This window comes from Diadema antillarum, unplaced genomic scaffold, assembly GCF_040938485.1.
Source record: "Diadema antillarum isolate AM-2024a unplaced genomic scaffold, OU_Dant_1.0 seq00000768_RagTag, whole genome shotgun sequence".
NCBI lineage: Eukaryota > Metazoa > Echinodermata > Echinoidea > Diadematoida > Diadematidae > Diadema > Diadema antillarum.
The window spans coordinates 981,856-998,859 of record NW_027271658.1 but is presented as its reverse complement, the minus strand read 5'-3'; the positions used below and the strand labels follow the sequence as shown (position 1 = coordinate 998,859).

Below are 17,004 nucleotides of genomic sequence, written 5' to 3'. Positions count from 1 at the left end.
GGAGAAAAAGGAAGAAGAAAAGGTCCTCACAATCCGGTACGAGCCACCAATCTCTGTTTGCGAGCGTCTTTGGGACAACAAAAACCGCTTCCACGACAATAAAAGCAGTGTGCGAGTTTGACTGCAATAATATTTACGAATTTAATTGCAACTGTTCAAGAATTTTGAAATTCCCTAGTAGGTGCCTATTCGCCACGCTCGCAAACATCTGCAACTCAGTGAGACTTTGTGGAGCATGCGAACGATTTGCGAAGGACGCGAATGGCAAAATCAAACTTTCGGAAGTTTTTATCCGAATGTGTTCCGAAAATGAAGCAAAACACAAAACAAAACAAAAACACACATTCTTGCGCAGTTTATGCCAAGTTCCCATGATGCAGGCCTATGTGTAAATGTCGCGTGTATACTTTTGCTAAAATACGGCCAGTTACGTAAACGAAAAACACGCAACGGAAATGCAACCACGCAAATTTTTCACTAATCATGGGGAATTTTTTTCAAGGAGATTGACAACTGTCTTGAGTTTAGGATTTTCTCTTTCCTGTATTTTACCTTTCTCTCTCTTTCATTTCTCCGTTGCGTATATGTGTGTGCAGACCGTGAGTGCTACCCGCACAATTCACAAGCATCTTTTTTTGTCCCCGCCGAACGAGTTCGAGCAGGGGGACTATGAAACGGGCTCCGTACGTGTGTGTGTCCGTGTGTCCGTCCATCCGTCTGTCCGTCTGTCCGTCCGTGCGTCCGTGTGTGATCAAAATGTTCAAAATGCTACTCCTTCGCCATTTCTAACCCGATTTTGATTCTGTTTGCTTTATATGATAGCACTACATGGGAGCTTTGAAATTTCTATACAGAATTTCAGTTGTGACCTTTGACCTTGACCTTTGACCTATATTGTACATTTTGCTTCAAAATGCTACTCCTTCGCCATTTCTAACCCGATTTTGATTCCGTTTGCTTTATATGATGGCACACTAGGTGAGGGCTTCCAAACTCCTACACAGAATTTTGACCTTTGACTTCTTTGACTTTGACCTTGATTTTTGACCTATATTGTACATTGCCTACAAAATGCTACTCCTTCGCCATTTCTAACCCGATTTCAATTCCGTTTGCTTTATTTGATGGCACTAGGTAGAGGGCTTCAAAACTTCTACACAGAATTTTGACCTTTGACTTCTTTGACCTTTGACCTTGATTTTTTACCTATATTGTACATTTTGCTACAAAATGCTACTCCTTCGCCATTTGTGACCCGATTTCAATTCCGTTTGCTTTAAGTGATGGCACTAGGTGAGGGCTTCAAAACTCCTACACAGAATTTTGACCTTTGACTTCTTTGACCTCTGACCTTGATTTTTGACCTGTATTGTACATTTTGCTACCAAATGCTACTCCTTCCCCATTTCTAACCCGATTTCGATTCCGTTTACTTTATGTGATGGCACTACAATTGTAGGTGAGGGCTTCAAAACTTCTACACAGAATTTTGACCTTGACTTCTTTGACTTTTGACCTTGATTTTTTACCTATATTGTACATTGGCTACAAAATGCTACTCCTTCGCCATTTCTAACCCGATTTCGATTCCGTTTGCTTTATGTGATGGCACTAGGTGAGGGCTTCAAAACTTCTACATAGAATTTTGACCTTTGACTTCTTTGACCTTTGACCTTGATCTTTTTACCTATATTGTACATTTTGCTACTAAATGCTACTTCCGGCGGGGACATATATTACGCACCGCGTAATTTCTACTTTTCCTTGTTTTCATACGTTCCCCCACACAATTATCTTAAGTTTCAAACATAATTTTCGCGTGCATTGGGAGTTATCTAAAGTGTATTTAGGGACTTTTTTTTATTAAAAGAATAATGCATTTTCAAACAGGCCTACAGTGTATATACAGGGCTTGACACTAACGGTGGCCCAGGGCTACCAAAATTTCAGAAATGAAGATTTTGGTGGCCCGCGAAAAAAGTCGGATGTTTGCCATTACTTTTTTGAATGAACAGCGGTAACAATCGGCTCCGTAAGATGCTGAAATAAATGTCAGATGTTTGCTTTTAATTTTGGAAATAACGGTAATATTCGCCTCCATATGATACTAAAACGAATGTCGGATCTTTGCTCATACTTTTGGAAATGAATAACGGTAAGATTAAGCTCCGTACGGTGCTGAAATTAATGTCAGATATTTGATTTTTGCGTTTGGAAATGAATAAGGATAACAATCGGCACCGGATGATGCTGAAATGAATGTCGAATGTTTGCTTTGACGTTCGGAAATGAATAATAATGATATTCAAGTCCGTACGATGGTAAAATTAATGCCGGATGTTTGCTTTTACGTTCAAAAGTAAAAAACAACATTCAGCTCAGGAAGATTCTAAAGTAAATGTCGAATGGTCACTTTGACGTTCGGAGATGAATAACAATAATATTCAACCCCGTATTTGTACCATGATTTAATAAATGTCGGATGCTTGTTTTTAATTTCGAAAGTAAATATAGCAATAACATTCGGCTCCAGAAAACGCTGAAATAAATGTCAGATGATTGCTTTTACGTTCGGAAATGAATAGCAGTAATATTCTGCTCCATACGATGCTAAAATAACTGTCGGATGTTTGCTTTCAAATTTTGAAATGAATAACAGTAACATTTAGATGGGTTCGATGGCAAAATTAACGTTTGATGTTTGCTTTGATGTTCGGAAATGAATAACAACAGTATTCAACTCTGTACGATGATAAAATAAATGCCGGATGTTTGCTTTTACGTTCGAAAATAAATGGCAAAAACATTTAGCTCCGGAAGATGCTAAAATAAATGTCGAATGGTCACTTATACGTCCGGAGATGAATAACAATAATATTCAACACCGTATTTGTACCATGATTAAATAGAATAGATGTCGGATGCTTGTTTTTACTTTCGAAAGTAAATAGCAATTACATTCAGCTCCGGAAGATGCGGAAATAAATGTCAGATGATTGTTTTTACGTTCGGAAGTGAATAACAGTAATACTCTGCTCCATACGATGCTAGAATAACTGTCGGAAGTTTGCTTTTAAATTTCGAAATGATGTGTTCGATGGTTATGCAGCGGAAATTAGTGTTTTATGTTTGCTTTAACGTTCGGAAATGAATAACAATAGTATTCAACTCCGTACAATGATAAAATAAATGCCAGATATTTGCTTTTACGTTTGAAAATAAATAGCAATAACATTCAGCTCCGGAAGATGCTAAAATAAATGTCGAATGATCCCTTTGACGTACATGAAACGCATTTCGATTATTACAGTCCAATAACTAAGTTTCTCGATTTTTTAAAACTCAAAACGAAACAAAAAACACTTAATACTATACGTATTTCTGCCGTCTACTGTATTTCAACTGCCAATAGAGACATAAAAAGACACTGCATTTAAAAAATTTATCGGAGAATATTGCGAAACATGCGCGAGACATTCTCCGAAGAAGCTTCAGGGTCTGTTTGAGGTTTCACGAAGATTTTGCGAACATCGCGCACGTCTGGCGAAGGTCAAGCGCTATGTCGAGACAGTAAATACATTTTCAAAAACAAATCACGACCAGATCATGATGCATTGTGCAGAAAAGTTCATTGAAAAAAAATATATATATCTAATTCAAATTCTTACCGAAGTAAAAACATCCCCAAACAAACGGCGCCCCGAACTCCCGCGTTCGTTTCGCGATCTTTTGCAGAAATTAGGTACAACGCATTTCGATTATCTTAGTCCAATAATTGAGCTCCAGGATTCTTTTTTAAAACGTAAACAAAACAAAAATACTAATTACAACATAATACTACCGTCTACTGTAATGTCATGGCCACTAAACACATAATAAGACACTGCATTATGAAAATTCGTCTGGAAGTACAAGTCGAAGAAAAATTCGACTTCCGCGGAAGTCGAATTTTTCGTAAGTCGAAGTGTTTTCGCCGGTCCCAATAGATTCGACTTACGCGAGGTTGACTGTACTTCCGATTGCAAAAGAAAGTAGCCGTGACCCTTTTCAGCTGAATAAAATCAATGTGTGTGTGGGGGGGGGGGGGGGGAGGGGGAGGGGGTAAGGGGGTAATTTTGGGCTACTGTCTGGGGCCCCGTGCAGGATAAAATAACTGGCTTTGGTATTTTGGATTTCTCAGATGGGTACTACATCCATTGCAAAAGAAATTAGGCGTGACCTTTTTCAGCTGAATGAAACTAATGTGTGTGTGTGTTGGGGGTGGGGGGGCACTTTGGGGCTACTGTCTGGGGCCCCGTACAGGATAGAATAGCTGACTTTGGTGTTTTGAATATCTCTGATGGGTACTACTTCCATTGCAAAAGAAATTAGCCGTGACTCTTATCAGCTGAATAAAGTCAATGTGTGTGTGTGTTTGTATGTAGGGCCTATAGGGGGTGGGGCACTTTGTGGCTACTGTCTGGGGCCCCATACAGGATGAAATAGCTGGCATTGGTGTTTTGGATATCTCTGATGGGTACTACTTCCATTGCAAAAGAAATTAGCCGTGACCCTGTTCAGCTGAGTAACACCATATGGGTGGGGCCCTTTGGGGCTACTGTCTGGGGCCCCGTACAGGATAAAATAGCTGGCATTGCTGTTTTCATGATAAGTACACCCAAAGGAACAATATCCACCAACTTTTGTTCGTGACCCCCTTCGGCTGAATAAATCCATTTTTCGGGGCCCCTTTTTGTGGCCCCATGGCTTACGGTACAGGATGTGACTTGCCAGCAATTCATTTTATTGACCCTTGGCCACATCCTTATACGATGAGACCATCAAAAAGTGCGACCCTTTTCAGCTGAATAAATCCTCTTGGCCCCCGGTTTATTAGGACCCTCATAGAAAAGTCGTCACTGATGAAGATCTTCCCATCCTTGAATTTGTTGGCTCGGAATTTCTCTACGCATGCCTTGCGAACGTGCTCCTCCAAGTAAGAGCTAAAAGCTACATGGATGATTCTGGGTCTTGGACCGGCGTTGATTCCAGGAGCTGTTGTTATGTGCGAGCCTGGCGTGGTGGCATCTCTCCACTTTGAAGTTATTTGGTGAAAGACTAATGAAGTCTACGAGGAGCTCCTTTGTAATCAAGTTGTAACAGTTCTCTTTTGGGGACTCATCAATCCCATGGAAGACAAGATTGTTCCTGCGTGACCTGTTCTCGAGATCATCTAGCTTTGATACTAATTCATTTCTTTCTTTTTTCAGTTTCTTCACCTCCTGCTCCATAACTTCTAACTGATGTGTAACCCCAACAATTGTGTCTTCATGTTCCAGAACTTTCACCGTCAAATCGTCCAATCTCTTGGAAAATCTCTCTTCCCACTTGTTATCGAAATCTTTCATAAATCGAATGAACCAACGGGGTGGTGGATCGCCCTCATTGGCGGCTGCTTCGTCAGAGTAGGACAGTCGTTTAGCGGCCTGCTTCCCCACCATCTCGGTCCGCGGAGCACCTCCTTCATCGTCCGTAGCTGATTTCAACTTCTTCGGGGGCTGGAATGGTGACACTGGAGTTGTGTCTTGCTGATCCACACAATGCTTTTTCTGATCCATATTCACTGTCTAGTCAGCACTTATGATCCAAAACACATATGTACAGATGACTCGATCACTGTCTTTATAAACACCCAAAAAACCATCAAATTTTGTAGAGAAAATTTATTCCGGTTCAGCCATTTTGTCTGTCAGTGGAGCCCTCGTGTTTTTGGAGAGTTGATAAATGCAAAGCAGTTTTGAAATTCATTTATAGCTTGGACCTGCCCATGTAACCACTGCCAACTACTTATCTCTACTCCTTGTGTCAAACTGCGCCATGGAGCTATGCAGTGACAAGGCCTCTCAATCAACTCATGATTGAGTTGATAAACGCAACAACTTGAGAAACCTGATGCGAAGTGTGTTTGCAAATATGCATTTAGATAGTGGGTATTGCAATGCGTCTAAATATCAGAAAGTTGATAAACATGGCCAAAGAAACACAGCCAAGTAAGGCCAAAAAAAGACATTTGTTTGTTTGCCCTTAATTGTCAAAACCTAAGAGGGTCGGTAGGTTTTTTTGTGTGTGTGTGTGTGTTTTTTTTTAAAATACAGGGTACCCTTTTTTTCCATGTCAATGCACTCAAAACTCCAAGGGATTCATTCAAATTTACGTCTTGCCAGGGCCCGGTACACAAGGCAGAAACACTCACTGACAAACACTTAAATAACGCTCATCTTTGTTAAATTTTGCAAACAGCTCCAAAAAAGTACCTTCCAATGAGATGCTGGCAACTGAACTCCAAACAGTTTTGGTGCCATGACAGCTGGTAACGGATGCTGCAAAAGTAGCCATCTTGTGAAGGGCTGCACACTAACCCATTTTTTCTGCCGGTCCGACCCGTCTCTGTCGGACCGGTAAATGCCCCGTTTTACCATTTGTTACAGGTCCTAACAGAAAATTTACCGGTCAACAACGACAACATAAAAAACATTAAATGACTTGCAAACTTATTTTCTTGTTTTTTATGGACGTACCCCCCCCCATGTACATTTTACAGATTAATTTTTTTTTTTATAACTTAGATTATTTATTGCACAAGAAATTTAAAAATAAAGATAGGAAAAAATTAGAACGTTTGTTTGTGAATTAGTGTAAAATGATAATGAACAAAATCAGATTGTATCAAATGCGTTTGTGACTTTTTCTAAACATCGGTGCACGAACTTGCTGCGTAACCTGCTCTTGGTGGTCAGTTGGATTGCGATGATTTAATGAATTATTTTAGCTGTGATATTTTCTGATGCACGCGATACAAGGGGTTCTTTGTTTTTCTCCCGATAATCTCTTCGCATTTGTGCATGCGTTCTTGAAAGGTACATGACATGCAGGGCCGAATTCGCAATCCTTTTTGCGCCCATTTCCACCTCAAATATTAGCGGGATTGTGACGATTTCATAAATTACTTAGGCTGTAATATTTTATGATGCAAGAGCCAAAAGGGGTTGAAAATGTGTCCTTTATTTTTTCCCGATAAACTCTTCGAATTTCGTAAGTGCGTTCTTAAAAGATGTACCACACGGCCGAATTCATGATACTTTTTTGCACCTATTTCTACCTCAAATGTCAGCGGGATTGTGACGATTTCATAAATTACTTCGGATGTAATCTTTTGTGATGCACGCACCAGCTAGAATGGTTGAAAATGCATTCTTTATTTTTCTCCCCATAATCTCTTCGCATTCCGTAAATGCGTTCTTGAAAGATATACGACACGGCCAAAAATCATGATTCTTTTTGCGCCTATTGTTTCCTCAAACTTCAACGGGATTGGGATGATTAATGAATTACTTCAGCTGTAATTTTTTATGATACACGTGCCAAAAGGGGTTGAAAACGTGTTCTTTATTTTTTGTCCCCGCCGAACGAGTTCGAGCAGGGGACTATGAAACGGGCTCTGTACGTGTGTGTGTCCGTGTGTCCGTCCGTCCGTGTGTCCGTCCGTGTGTGCGTCCGTGTGTGATCAAAATCTTCAATTTGCTACTTCTCTGTCATTTATGAGCCAATTTTGATTCTGTTTGCTTTATATGATAGCACTACATGGGAGCTTTGAAACTTCTACACAGAATTTCAGTCGTGACCTTTGACCTTGACCTTTGACCTATATTGTACATTTTGCTACAAAATGCTACTCCTTCGCCATTTCTAACCCGATTTCGATTCCGTTTGCTTTATATGATGGCACTAGGTGAGGGCTTCAAAACTTCTACACAGAATTTTGACCTTGACTTCTTTGACCTTTGACCTTGATTTTTTACCTTTATTGTACATTTTGCTACACAATGCTACTCCTTCGCCATTTCTAACCCGATTTCGATTCCGTTTGCTTTATGTGATGGCACTAGGTGAGGGCTTCAAAACTTCTACACAGAATTTTGACCTTTGACTTCTTTGACCTTTGACCTTGATTTTTGACCTATATTGTACATTGGCTACAAAATGCTACTCCTTCACCATTTCTAACCCGATTTCGATTCTGTTTGCTTTATGTGATGGCACTAGGTGAGGGCTTCAAAACTTCTACACAGAATTTTGACCTTTGACCTTTGACCTTGATTTTTGACCTATATTGGACAATGGCTACAAAATGCTACTCCTTCGCCATTTCTAACCCGATTTCGATTCTGTTTGCTTTATGTGATGGCAGCAGGTGAGGGCTTCAAAACTTTCTACACAGAATTTTGACCTTTGACTTCTTTGACCTTTGACCTTGATTTGTGACCTGTATTGTACATTTTGCTACAAAATGCTACTTCCGGCGGGGACATATATTACGCACCGCGTAATTTCTACTTTTCCTTGTTCCCCGATAAACTCTTCGCATTTCGTAAATGCGTTCGTAAAAGATATATGACACGGCCAAAAATCATGATTCTTTTTGCGCCTATTGTTTCCTCAAACTTCAACGGGATTGCGATGATTTTATGAATTATTATTTGGCTGTAATCTTTATGATGCACGGGCCAAAAGGGGTTGAAAATGTTTCCTTTATTTTTTTCCCTATAATCTCTTCGCATTTAGTACATGCGTATATGTCACGGCCGAATTCACGATCCTTTTAGAGCCTATTTCTACATCAAATATCAGCGGGATTGCGATATTTTGTTAATTATTTCGGCTGTAACCTTTTGTTATACATGCACCAGAAGGTTTGAAATGCGTTCTTTATTTTTCTCCCGATAATCTCTTCGCATTTGTGCATGTGTTTTCAAAATTATACACTGCATGCAGGGCCGCATTCGAAATTCTTTTTGCGCCTATTATTGTTTACTCAAATTTCAACGGGATTGCAAATTTTCATGAATTACTACTCGGCTGTAATCTATATTATGCAAGCGCCAAAAGGGGATGAAAATGTGTCCTTTATTTTTCTCCCGCTGATGTCTTCCCATTTCGTACATGCGTTCTTAAAAGGTATACGACACGGCCGAATTTATGTTCCTTTTTGCGCCTATTTCTACCTTAAATATCAGCGGGATTGTGGCGATTTCATGAATTACTTTGGATGTAAACTTTTGTAATGCACGCACCAGAAGGGGAAAAAGGTGTTTTTTATTTTTCTCCCGATAATCTCGTCGCATTTGTGCATGCGTTTTGATAACCAACACGGCATGCAGGACTGAATTCAAGATCCTTTTTGCGGCTATTATTTCCTCAAATTTCAACGGGATTGCGTTGATTTTATGAATTGTTATTGGGCTGTAATCTTTTATGATGCACGCATCAAATGTGTCCTTTATTTTTTTTCCCCTCCTCTATAATCTCTTCGCATTTCGTACATGAGCTTTTGAAAGGTGTACGATGCGGCCGGCCAAATTCATGATCATTTTTGAGACGATTTCTACATCAAATATGTAAGCGGGACTGCGATGATTTTATGATTTTTTTTTCTCCCTAGTATTGTCTCTTCACATTTTGTGCATGCGTTCTTAAAAAGTACACGGAAGGGCCGATTTCGTGATCCTTTTTGCGCCTATCTTCATTGTGCGATCATTCTGAACGAATGAAAATATTCATTTGTGAAATGACTGTGTAAAATGAAACTGAACGCAATCAGATCCATTTACTGTATCGCTGAATATCGAATATGTTTTTACTTTTCTAAAAATCGACACAAGTAAATTAGTTCTAACATGTCAACTGCTACGCTGCTGCGAAGCCGGGATTGGATCGTGAGTAAAATGACCCAGAAATGCGTGCGCTTCTAATTCTATCAATGCTTCTTGTCTGGCATGACCGCTGATCGCAAGCAAACGAAAAGCAGTTACACTGTACATGCTTTGCATGTATTGCATGGCATGGCAGTGCGTGAGCAGCGCAGCAAGCTAGCGCGAATAAGTGGTCGACTACTAGTGCTCAAAACTAATGTTTACTGTACTAATTGCACCGGTAGACATAAACGAAAACTTGCGTAAAACTTGTTGAACAGTGCGATATCTTTGCATTCTGTTTCTCCCTGATTGGGGCTGCTCTTTTTCTTTCTACTGACCCCGCCAATGCTTTTTTTTTTTTTTTACTGGTCATGTTGGACTGGTAACTTGTGGATTTCCTGAAAAGTTACCGGTCCGACAGTGACTTTTACCGGTCTTTGACCGTCGGACCGGCGCCAGTGTGCAGCCCCGTAAGCGCATATATGCATGCATTGATTGGATTTCGTGCGCGTGCATGCATGTGAGCCAAAAAGGTAGCTAGCATGCAATGCATGCTATAAAACGTAGCCTGCGGCCCCGCGCGGCCCGACCACAATTACGACGGGTCAATGAGATGAAAAAATAACAAACATTTTTAGACATTTTTTCATTCTTTCTTTAGCTTAAAATGGATAATTTTGGGTTTAAAACCATTCACAAATTTGTAGAAGATGAAATTTGTGGAAAAAAATAAACTTGAAACGGCAAAAAAAAAGAAAAAAAAGAAAAAAACGCCACCCGAAATTTCTGTGATTTCGGTCGGTCGCAAAGGGCAAACAAACCATTTTTTTTTTTTGGCCTAATGCAGCATACCAAAAGAGGCAATGGCAGAGAACAGATCAACAACAACAAGTACAATAAGGACAGTTTTTATCTATGGTATAGTCAAAGAATGAATAACGGCTGCCTGCCGACCAGGCAGTTGTAAGAACAGGTCTCAGGCAGTTGTAAGAACAGGTCTAAGTTGAACACAGTTTTTGCCATGGTATGATAATTAACACTTGGGCTCTTGTAACAAACACATATTCAGGGCTAGAGTTCATGGTAATGCACACTATTCATGTGTAAAATATTAAAGGCATGATGAACGGCAATATAGGAGCAAATACTCAGAAGTAGTTTAGGACTTAATGTTAAATGTAGAGAGCATCCTTTTAAGGCAAACAGCTGCATCATCAGCTCCACACTGATCAAGGAACCTCAGGCACATGACCAAGAGAGGAACCCCCATAAAAACAATTACAACAAACAAAAAATGATTCCATAGGAAAAGATTTGGGCAATGGGGTCAGAACAATTTGCCACTCAAATGAAACTTGATATTTCTAGTTATCATGCCTTGCCTACAAAATGTAATTTGCATATGCAATTGCTACTGATGTCAGGTTCATGAAATTGAAATGCCATGATTGTTTGTGTGTATGTGTGTGTGCGTGTGTGTCTGATGTTATTGAAACTTTTTTCCTTTTGTTTTGGCTCTACTGCTCTTATCAAAGTGTATTTGAACTTTGTATGTACATGTACATAACTTCAAATCAACTCTTTGTATTTCTCATGTGTTACTCAGTATACAAAGGATCAGGAGGACAAGTTGACTGCTGCAGAAATGACAGCATTTCAGAGCTTTGTTTCAGTTATCATCTTGGAGAAGATGCTGACAAACCAGAAAAGGTAGCTGACTTAATTTGCATCAGGTTTTATTACAAGAAGTGTATCTTACAATATTATCATTGGAAACCTATCAAAAAAGGGTAAGATGCTATTAAACATGATAAGCTCGGTAGTCTCGTAGATAAAAGGCCTGTCCTGTAATCTAGGGATCATTGGTTTGAATCCAAATTCAGTATGTGTGCTCACGTTTTTTTTATCATAGCTACTAAAGAAACACTGAATCAGTGCTTATTAACATTGATAAAGTGCAATTTGTCAATGACTTACAATAGTGGAGGCATACCAGTCGCCATAGTCACATTTATAGTTGTAATTCATACCATGTTGCATGAGCCTCATGCTGTCAATCAGTGGAGGCTTTGAAACTTTTTTTTTCTAAACATGTGATACTGCCTTTGCTAACATTTGTGTATATTACAGAGTTGCAAAGAATTAAGCATGTCAGGGATATCATGTGCAGATACCCCCCCCCCCCCACCACACTCACACAAAGTGTCTCTGTAGCATTTGTAATGCTTTACTCATTCCAATGACTTGCCCAAAAAATACTCCTTAGGTTTTGTTTCTCCTTTGAGAAAATGTCATGTGAAATTGGTTCCAACTTATTTTTGAACCATATTCTAACTGGGGGGGGGGTCAATTTGACCACCCCCTCGACATTTCGCGCTGCGATTCCGCAACGCGCAAAGATTTTGCCGCGTCGTTTCATGACTTTTTTCTTTGAAGTCTCCCGCATATTTTGAGACCAAATTTGCGATGTCCGGGTACACCGTTCTGAAGTTACGTAATGTTTTGCGTATGCATGTCAACCTGAAAATGGCTCAAATTCATGATATCGTATGCAAATCCAATGCAAATTGTGTTTTTTGGTTAGATTGATATAAATTAGATTATTTCAACTTCTAACCATTGAAATTAATCAATTTTGATATAGATAAGCTTGAAAAAGTGCCTGCAACAAATTTTGGCCAAAAAACAATAGAAAACAAAAGGTCAAAAAACAGTGAAATAAATAAGAAATTAACAAAACAATAAAAAACAAAAGAAACTGATTTTGATTGTGCTATTTTTTACAAGAAAATCGTTCAATGTGTCTTGAGGAACTCTTGCACACAAATTTAGCAATCATTCAGTCTTTTTAATGGAGTTATAGGTGAAAATATGATTTCATGCGTGAATTTGCATAATTAATTTACTGAAAATAGAAAATCAAAATTTTTCATTTGTATGACCTTGTAATCTTATAGTTGACATCCGGCTCTATGTTCAGGCAAAATTTTGCAATTTTTGCAAATTGACCCTCCGTTAAAAACTTGGTCTCAAATAGCCCAGTTAGAATTGGGTTAAGGATTTGAAAGTATCATCCCTGGATGCTTGGATTAGAGTATGTACTGTATGAGAGTTATCAGTGAAAATTGACCCATGCAGCATACACGATCTATGTTAAGTGTACATGTACAAGAAAGCAACCACATTTCTCCATCAAAATAGAACTAAATTACAAAGGGTAACCAGTTTTCAATCTCAGTCAACATTACATTGTGATAACACACAAATAGTGAATAAGTGGTTGATACACATATTTCTAAACAAAGTGAAATACAAATTTAAAATCTAAACCTTTCATACCATATTCGTACTGTTAACTATTTGCGGAATTTCTTTTTGTGGATTGTTAACAGTTTGCAGAATTTCTCTTTGTGTACAGATGTTTACATGTCTGGAGGCTAGGCCTGTTGCGGAGCTCCCTCGTTGCCGAAAAGCAAGTGACTGCTTGCAGACAAGGAAGACTGTGTGTCTTCGCCCTTCACTTGACAATTCCAGTCGTCTGCTAAGGATAGCTCACAACTCTGGCCCTCCTGTACTCTATGTTGGAGATCCTTACTTTTTCAGCTACACAGGTACAAAATTAAGTAAACGTGTGTGTTTACACCACATGCAACTTTTTTTTTTCTTTTTTTTTTGGGGGGGGGGGAGGGGGGGATGGAATTGCTGATATACTGAGCAAATGGGCCTGCAAAATTTACATTACAAAGACACCCTACACATTTCCTGTGATTTTTGCAGCATCCTGGAATGAAGTGAGGCCAAAAAGAGAAACTTTCTCACTGTAACAGAGTTGACAGGCAATACATGTATTTGCAATTTCTGTGCTCACAGGAGATTCACATGTTACAGCTCATATCTCAGTACCCATCATGATTGGGTAATATAAGGGAGTCAATGAGTAAAAAAAACCCCACACAAACTGAAATATTGTTGTTCCATGCAATTTCCCCTTGTGACACATGCTCTTTAGATGATTTAAAATGCCACCACTCTTGAATGTGCTTGAATCCGTGACTTTCATTGTCAAATTTAACTTTAACTCTTTATGTGCCACGATGGAAACCCCCTGTGTGCCACGTTATTCTGATACACGAAGGTAGTCATGCTTTGAGAAAGAATTCTGTTTTTCCAATTTGTATAACTTCTACAAATTTCTGTCAAGCTGGACATAATAATGAGCAAAGTTACAGAGGAATGCCAAACTTTGCTTCCATATACAATGTATGACAATTCTATTTTAAATTTTTCTTTTAAATTACCAGTTGCTACATTACTGTAAAGGCATGACTTTTGCACATAAAATAGTGACAGAAACTTAGAATGTACAGGCAAATTTAGTTGGGAACACCGTTTGATAGTCAATTACCAAATAGAATGCAAGCCGTATGTGAGAGGAAAAAAAGTGCGAGAAACGCTTTGAATGTACCGCCGGATTAGCGATTTATCGATCGGTTTTGGCGGCTTTGTTTGTTGAGCAGAATATGCGAAGTTTGCACGCCGTCGACCGAGTCAGACGTGCGAACGTGGCACATAAAGAGTTAAAGGTGTTATACAAGTTGTGGGCTTGACTAACTGTATACTTCACTTCTTTGTTCAATGCAGTGATGGTTAGCAACTATGTGCCGAAGTATCAGTGCCTTCCCCTTGATTTGCCTGGTATCATTCAGCTCTTCTGCAAGTATCCTTTGCACATACATTGTAAGATACAAAGACAACATACATGTACACACTGTATGTTGGTTACCATAACATTTTAAAAATTTACAGAGAAATCTGACTTATTTTTATAGTAATTTAATAAGTTTACCGCGGGTACTTGCTCAAATATTTTTATGTGGAAACAAAACATGTACAAAACCTGTAAACTGCGTTCAAAATTTGAGAATGTGTGCTATCAGGAAAGAATGAAGACAAGGACATTTGACTAGGACATTAAATCATGATAAAATAAAATGTATGGGGATATATGTACACAGTATACATGTATGTTAAAAGTTTCATATACTGTAAAAGTGAGTATTTTCATGCGACTTATTTTTCACGCTTGGCTGGGCAAGAAGAGTTTCGCGTGTTTTTAATTCCGCGGAATCAAAAGATCAACTACTGAAAGAGTATGGGCAGCAGAAATATTCGTGTGCTGTTAATTTCGTCCTAGTTTCTGGTTGCGAGAAATGCACGAAAATTTCAATACTGCGAAAATTTCCACTTTTACAGTATCTAATTGGTCTCTAGAAGACTTACTATTGTAAAGAAAATTGTGTTTGTTCTACATTTCCATACATTAGGGAGAAGTAAAAGCAAAGAAAAACATTTTTTGCACATTTATGCTTTCTGTCATAACTAACATTAACATACCACCTACTGAGAGAATTGACTTCTCCTTAATCATATATTTCCCAAGATATCTTATTTCATTGTCAGGTGCACTGGCCTTACTCAACGCAATGCCCTGCTATGCCCTTGATGGCCAGTGGATCCTTTTGGCTGCTATAGAACATTTTCTTTCGAGTGTGGTTCCCAGCCCTTCTGACAGGAATGTTATATATAGCCTTATTATGATCTTTGGTACAGTTATCCTCATTGCCAATGTTGTCCTTGCCATGCTTACCCTTGTTACCAGGTAGCAAAGGGGACGTTGGGCTAGGGAGGGTATATACAGTATGCTATTATTTGTTTAATTACCATGTATTTGTACAATGTATTTGTGTGAAAGTTATGAATGTCAAAGTAACCCTTTTCTCTTCCATCAAATGTATGGGGGAGGGGGTTGTTGCTTTTGTTTTAGTTTTTTCTCTTACTAACTATTAACCCTTAAACCTTAAATCATAATAGGGACTTTTCGATTAGTGCAGTCACCTAGTGGCCGGCTGCTGTGACTGTCTTGTACAAATACTACGCATGCGTTGAGGAGTGAGCATCAGATTTTTCAACTTGATTACCACATTTTTCACTTGTGACCTAAAATGAAATGCTGCTCATTGGCTCTTTACCCTACTGTGATTGGCTCATGGCCCTATCTTGCCATGACAATCACCGCCACGCTGTTAGCTAGGGTTATCACAGTAGGAGCTTCTCGTGTACATGTGTAAGATTGCAACTGCTGATCTGTAAATTAACACACGTCGGAAAAAAGGAACCAGTGGGACTCCAACCTGTCATCTACTGCTTTCTGGGCAGTGACACTACCACCAGGCTGTCCCCAGTTCCCGGCAGTGACATGATGAACTTGGAACAAATAGCTAAGCTCTGAAATTCTGAAATTAACTGTCGGCAACAAGGGATAGCCTGGTGATGGTAGTGTCACTGCCTGAAAAGCAGTAGATGGCAGGTTCCAGTCCCATTGGTTCCTTTTTTATGACATTTTGTTAATTTATATAGATCAGCAGTTGCAATCTTAATAAATGTCGGACAGACGCGCACGTGTGGAATTTTTTGAAACGCTTAAAATTGTCTGAAATGTATAGAAAACCAGTCGGGAAATCGTTCTGAGCATTTTAAAATTTTGATGTACGCATGATGACCTGGATGATTAGCATAGTACAGGACAACTTTATGTCTACCGAAAATGATAAAGAAATGACATTTAGTTATGAAGTTATGATCGATCAATTGACATCTGAAAATGACAAAGTAAATTATGATCAGTAAATGGATCATATTTTGCATATTTTAGGCTTCTACGTTACTGTTAAAATGGAATAAGTCAGTCTTGGCTTAAGATTGGCTTTGTGAAACAGACTTAGTATTAAAGTCATACTCAGCTAAGATCAACTAGTGCTAAGTTGAACTAGCAGTATTTGTCAAACAGGCCCCAGTACTGGCGAGCATGTCCAATTATGCTGTGCGATATGAGGGATACAAATTCACTGTTTTATCTGTTCATGGATGTACATTTATCTAAAAAGGAAATGATAGAATTTCTGTAAAGAAAATATTACTCATTGTCTTCTTCAGTTTAATGTGTGAAATGGCTTCATAATTTATTTACAAAGCAGTAACAATCCATGATCATTTGTTAGATGTACACTGTATCCACAGCGATTCATAGCCGCACATATTAATGGTGACAATGAGGATGTACATTAACACATTAGCATTGTGCTGAATCAAAAAGGTTTCTACTCAGTAAATGGATCATATTTACTGAACATCAACATCTCTTTCACGGGTGCTGTTCGTTATTCCAAAGGTTCATTATTCCGAAGGTTCGTTATTCCGAAGGTTCGTTGATCTG

The 17,004-nt window shown here is 38.9% G+C and overlaps 1 protein-coding gene across 1 annotated transcript in view; it reads left to right on the top strand.

Annotated features, from left to right (window-relative positions):
* The window catches only part of LOC139738776 (membrane-bound transcription factor site-2 protease-like), an 85,328-nt gene extending 68,663 nt beyond the window's left edge, over positions 1-16,665 (top strand). Inside the window, exons 6-9 of the mRNA XM_071649415.1 lie at positions 11,338-11,441; positions 13,150-13,342; positions 14,373-14,448; positions 15,172-16,665. Coding sequence (XP_071505516.1) covers positions 11,338-11,441; positions 13,150-13,342; positions 14,373-14,448; positions 15,172-15,394 — 596 coding nt within the window. The 3' untranslated portion in view covers positions 15,395-16,665. The remainder of the gene's footprint in view (positions 1-11,337; positions 11,442-13,149; positions 13,343-14,372; positions 14,449-15,171) is intronic.
* The last annotated feature ends 339 nt before the right edge of the window (positions 16,666-17,004 follow it).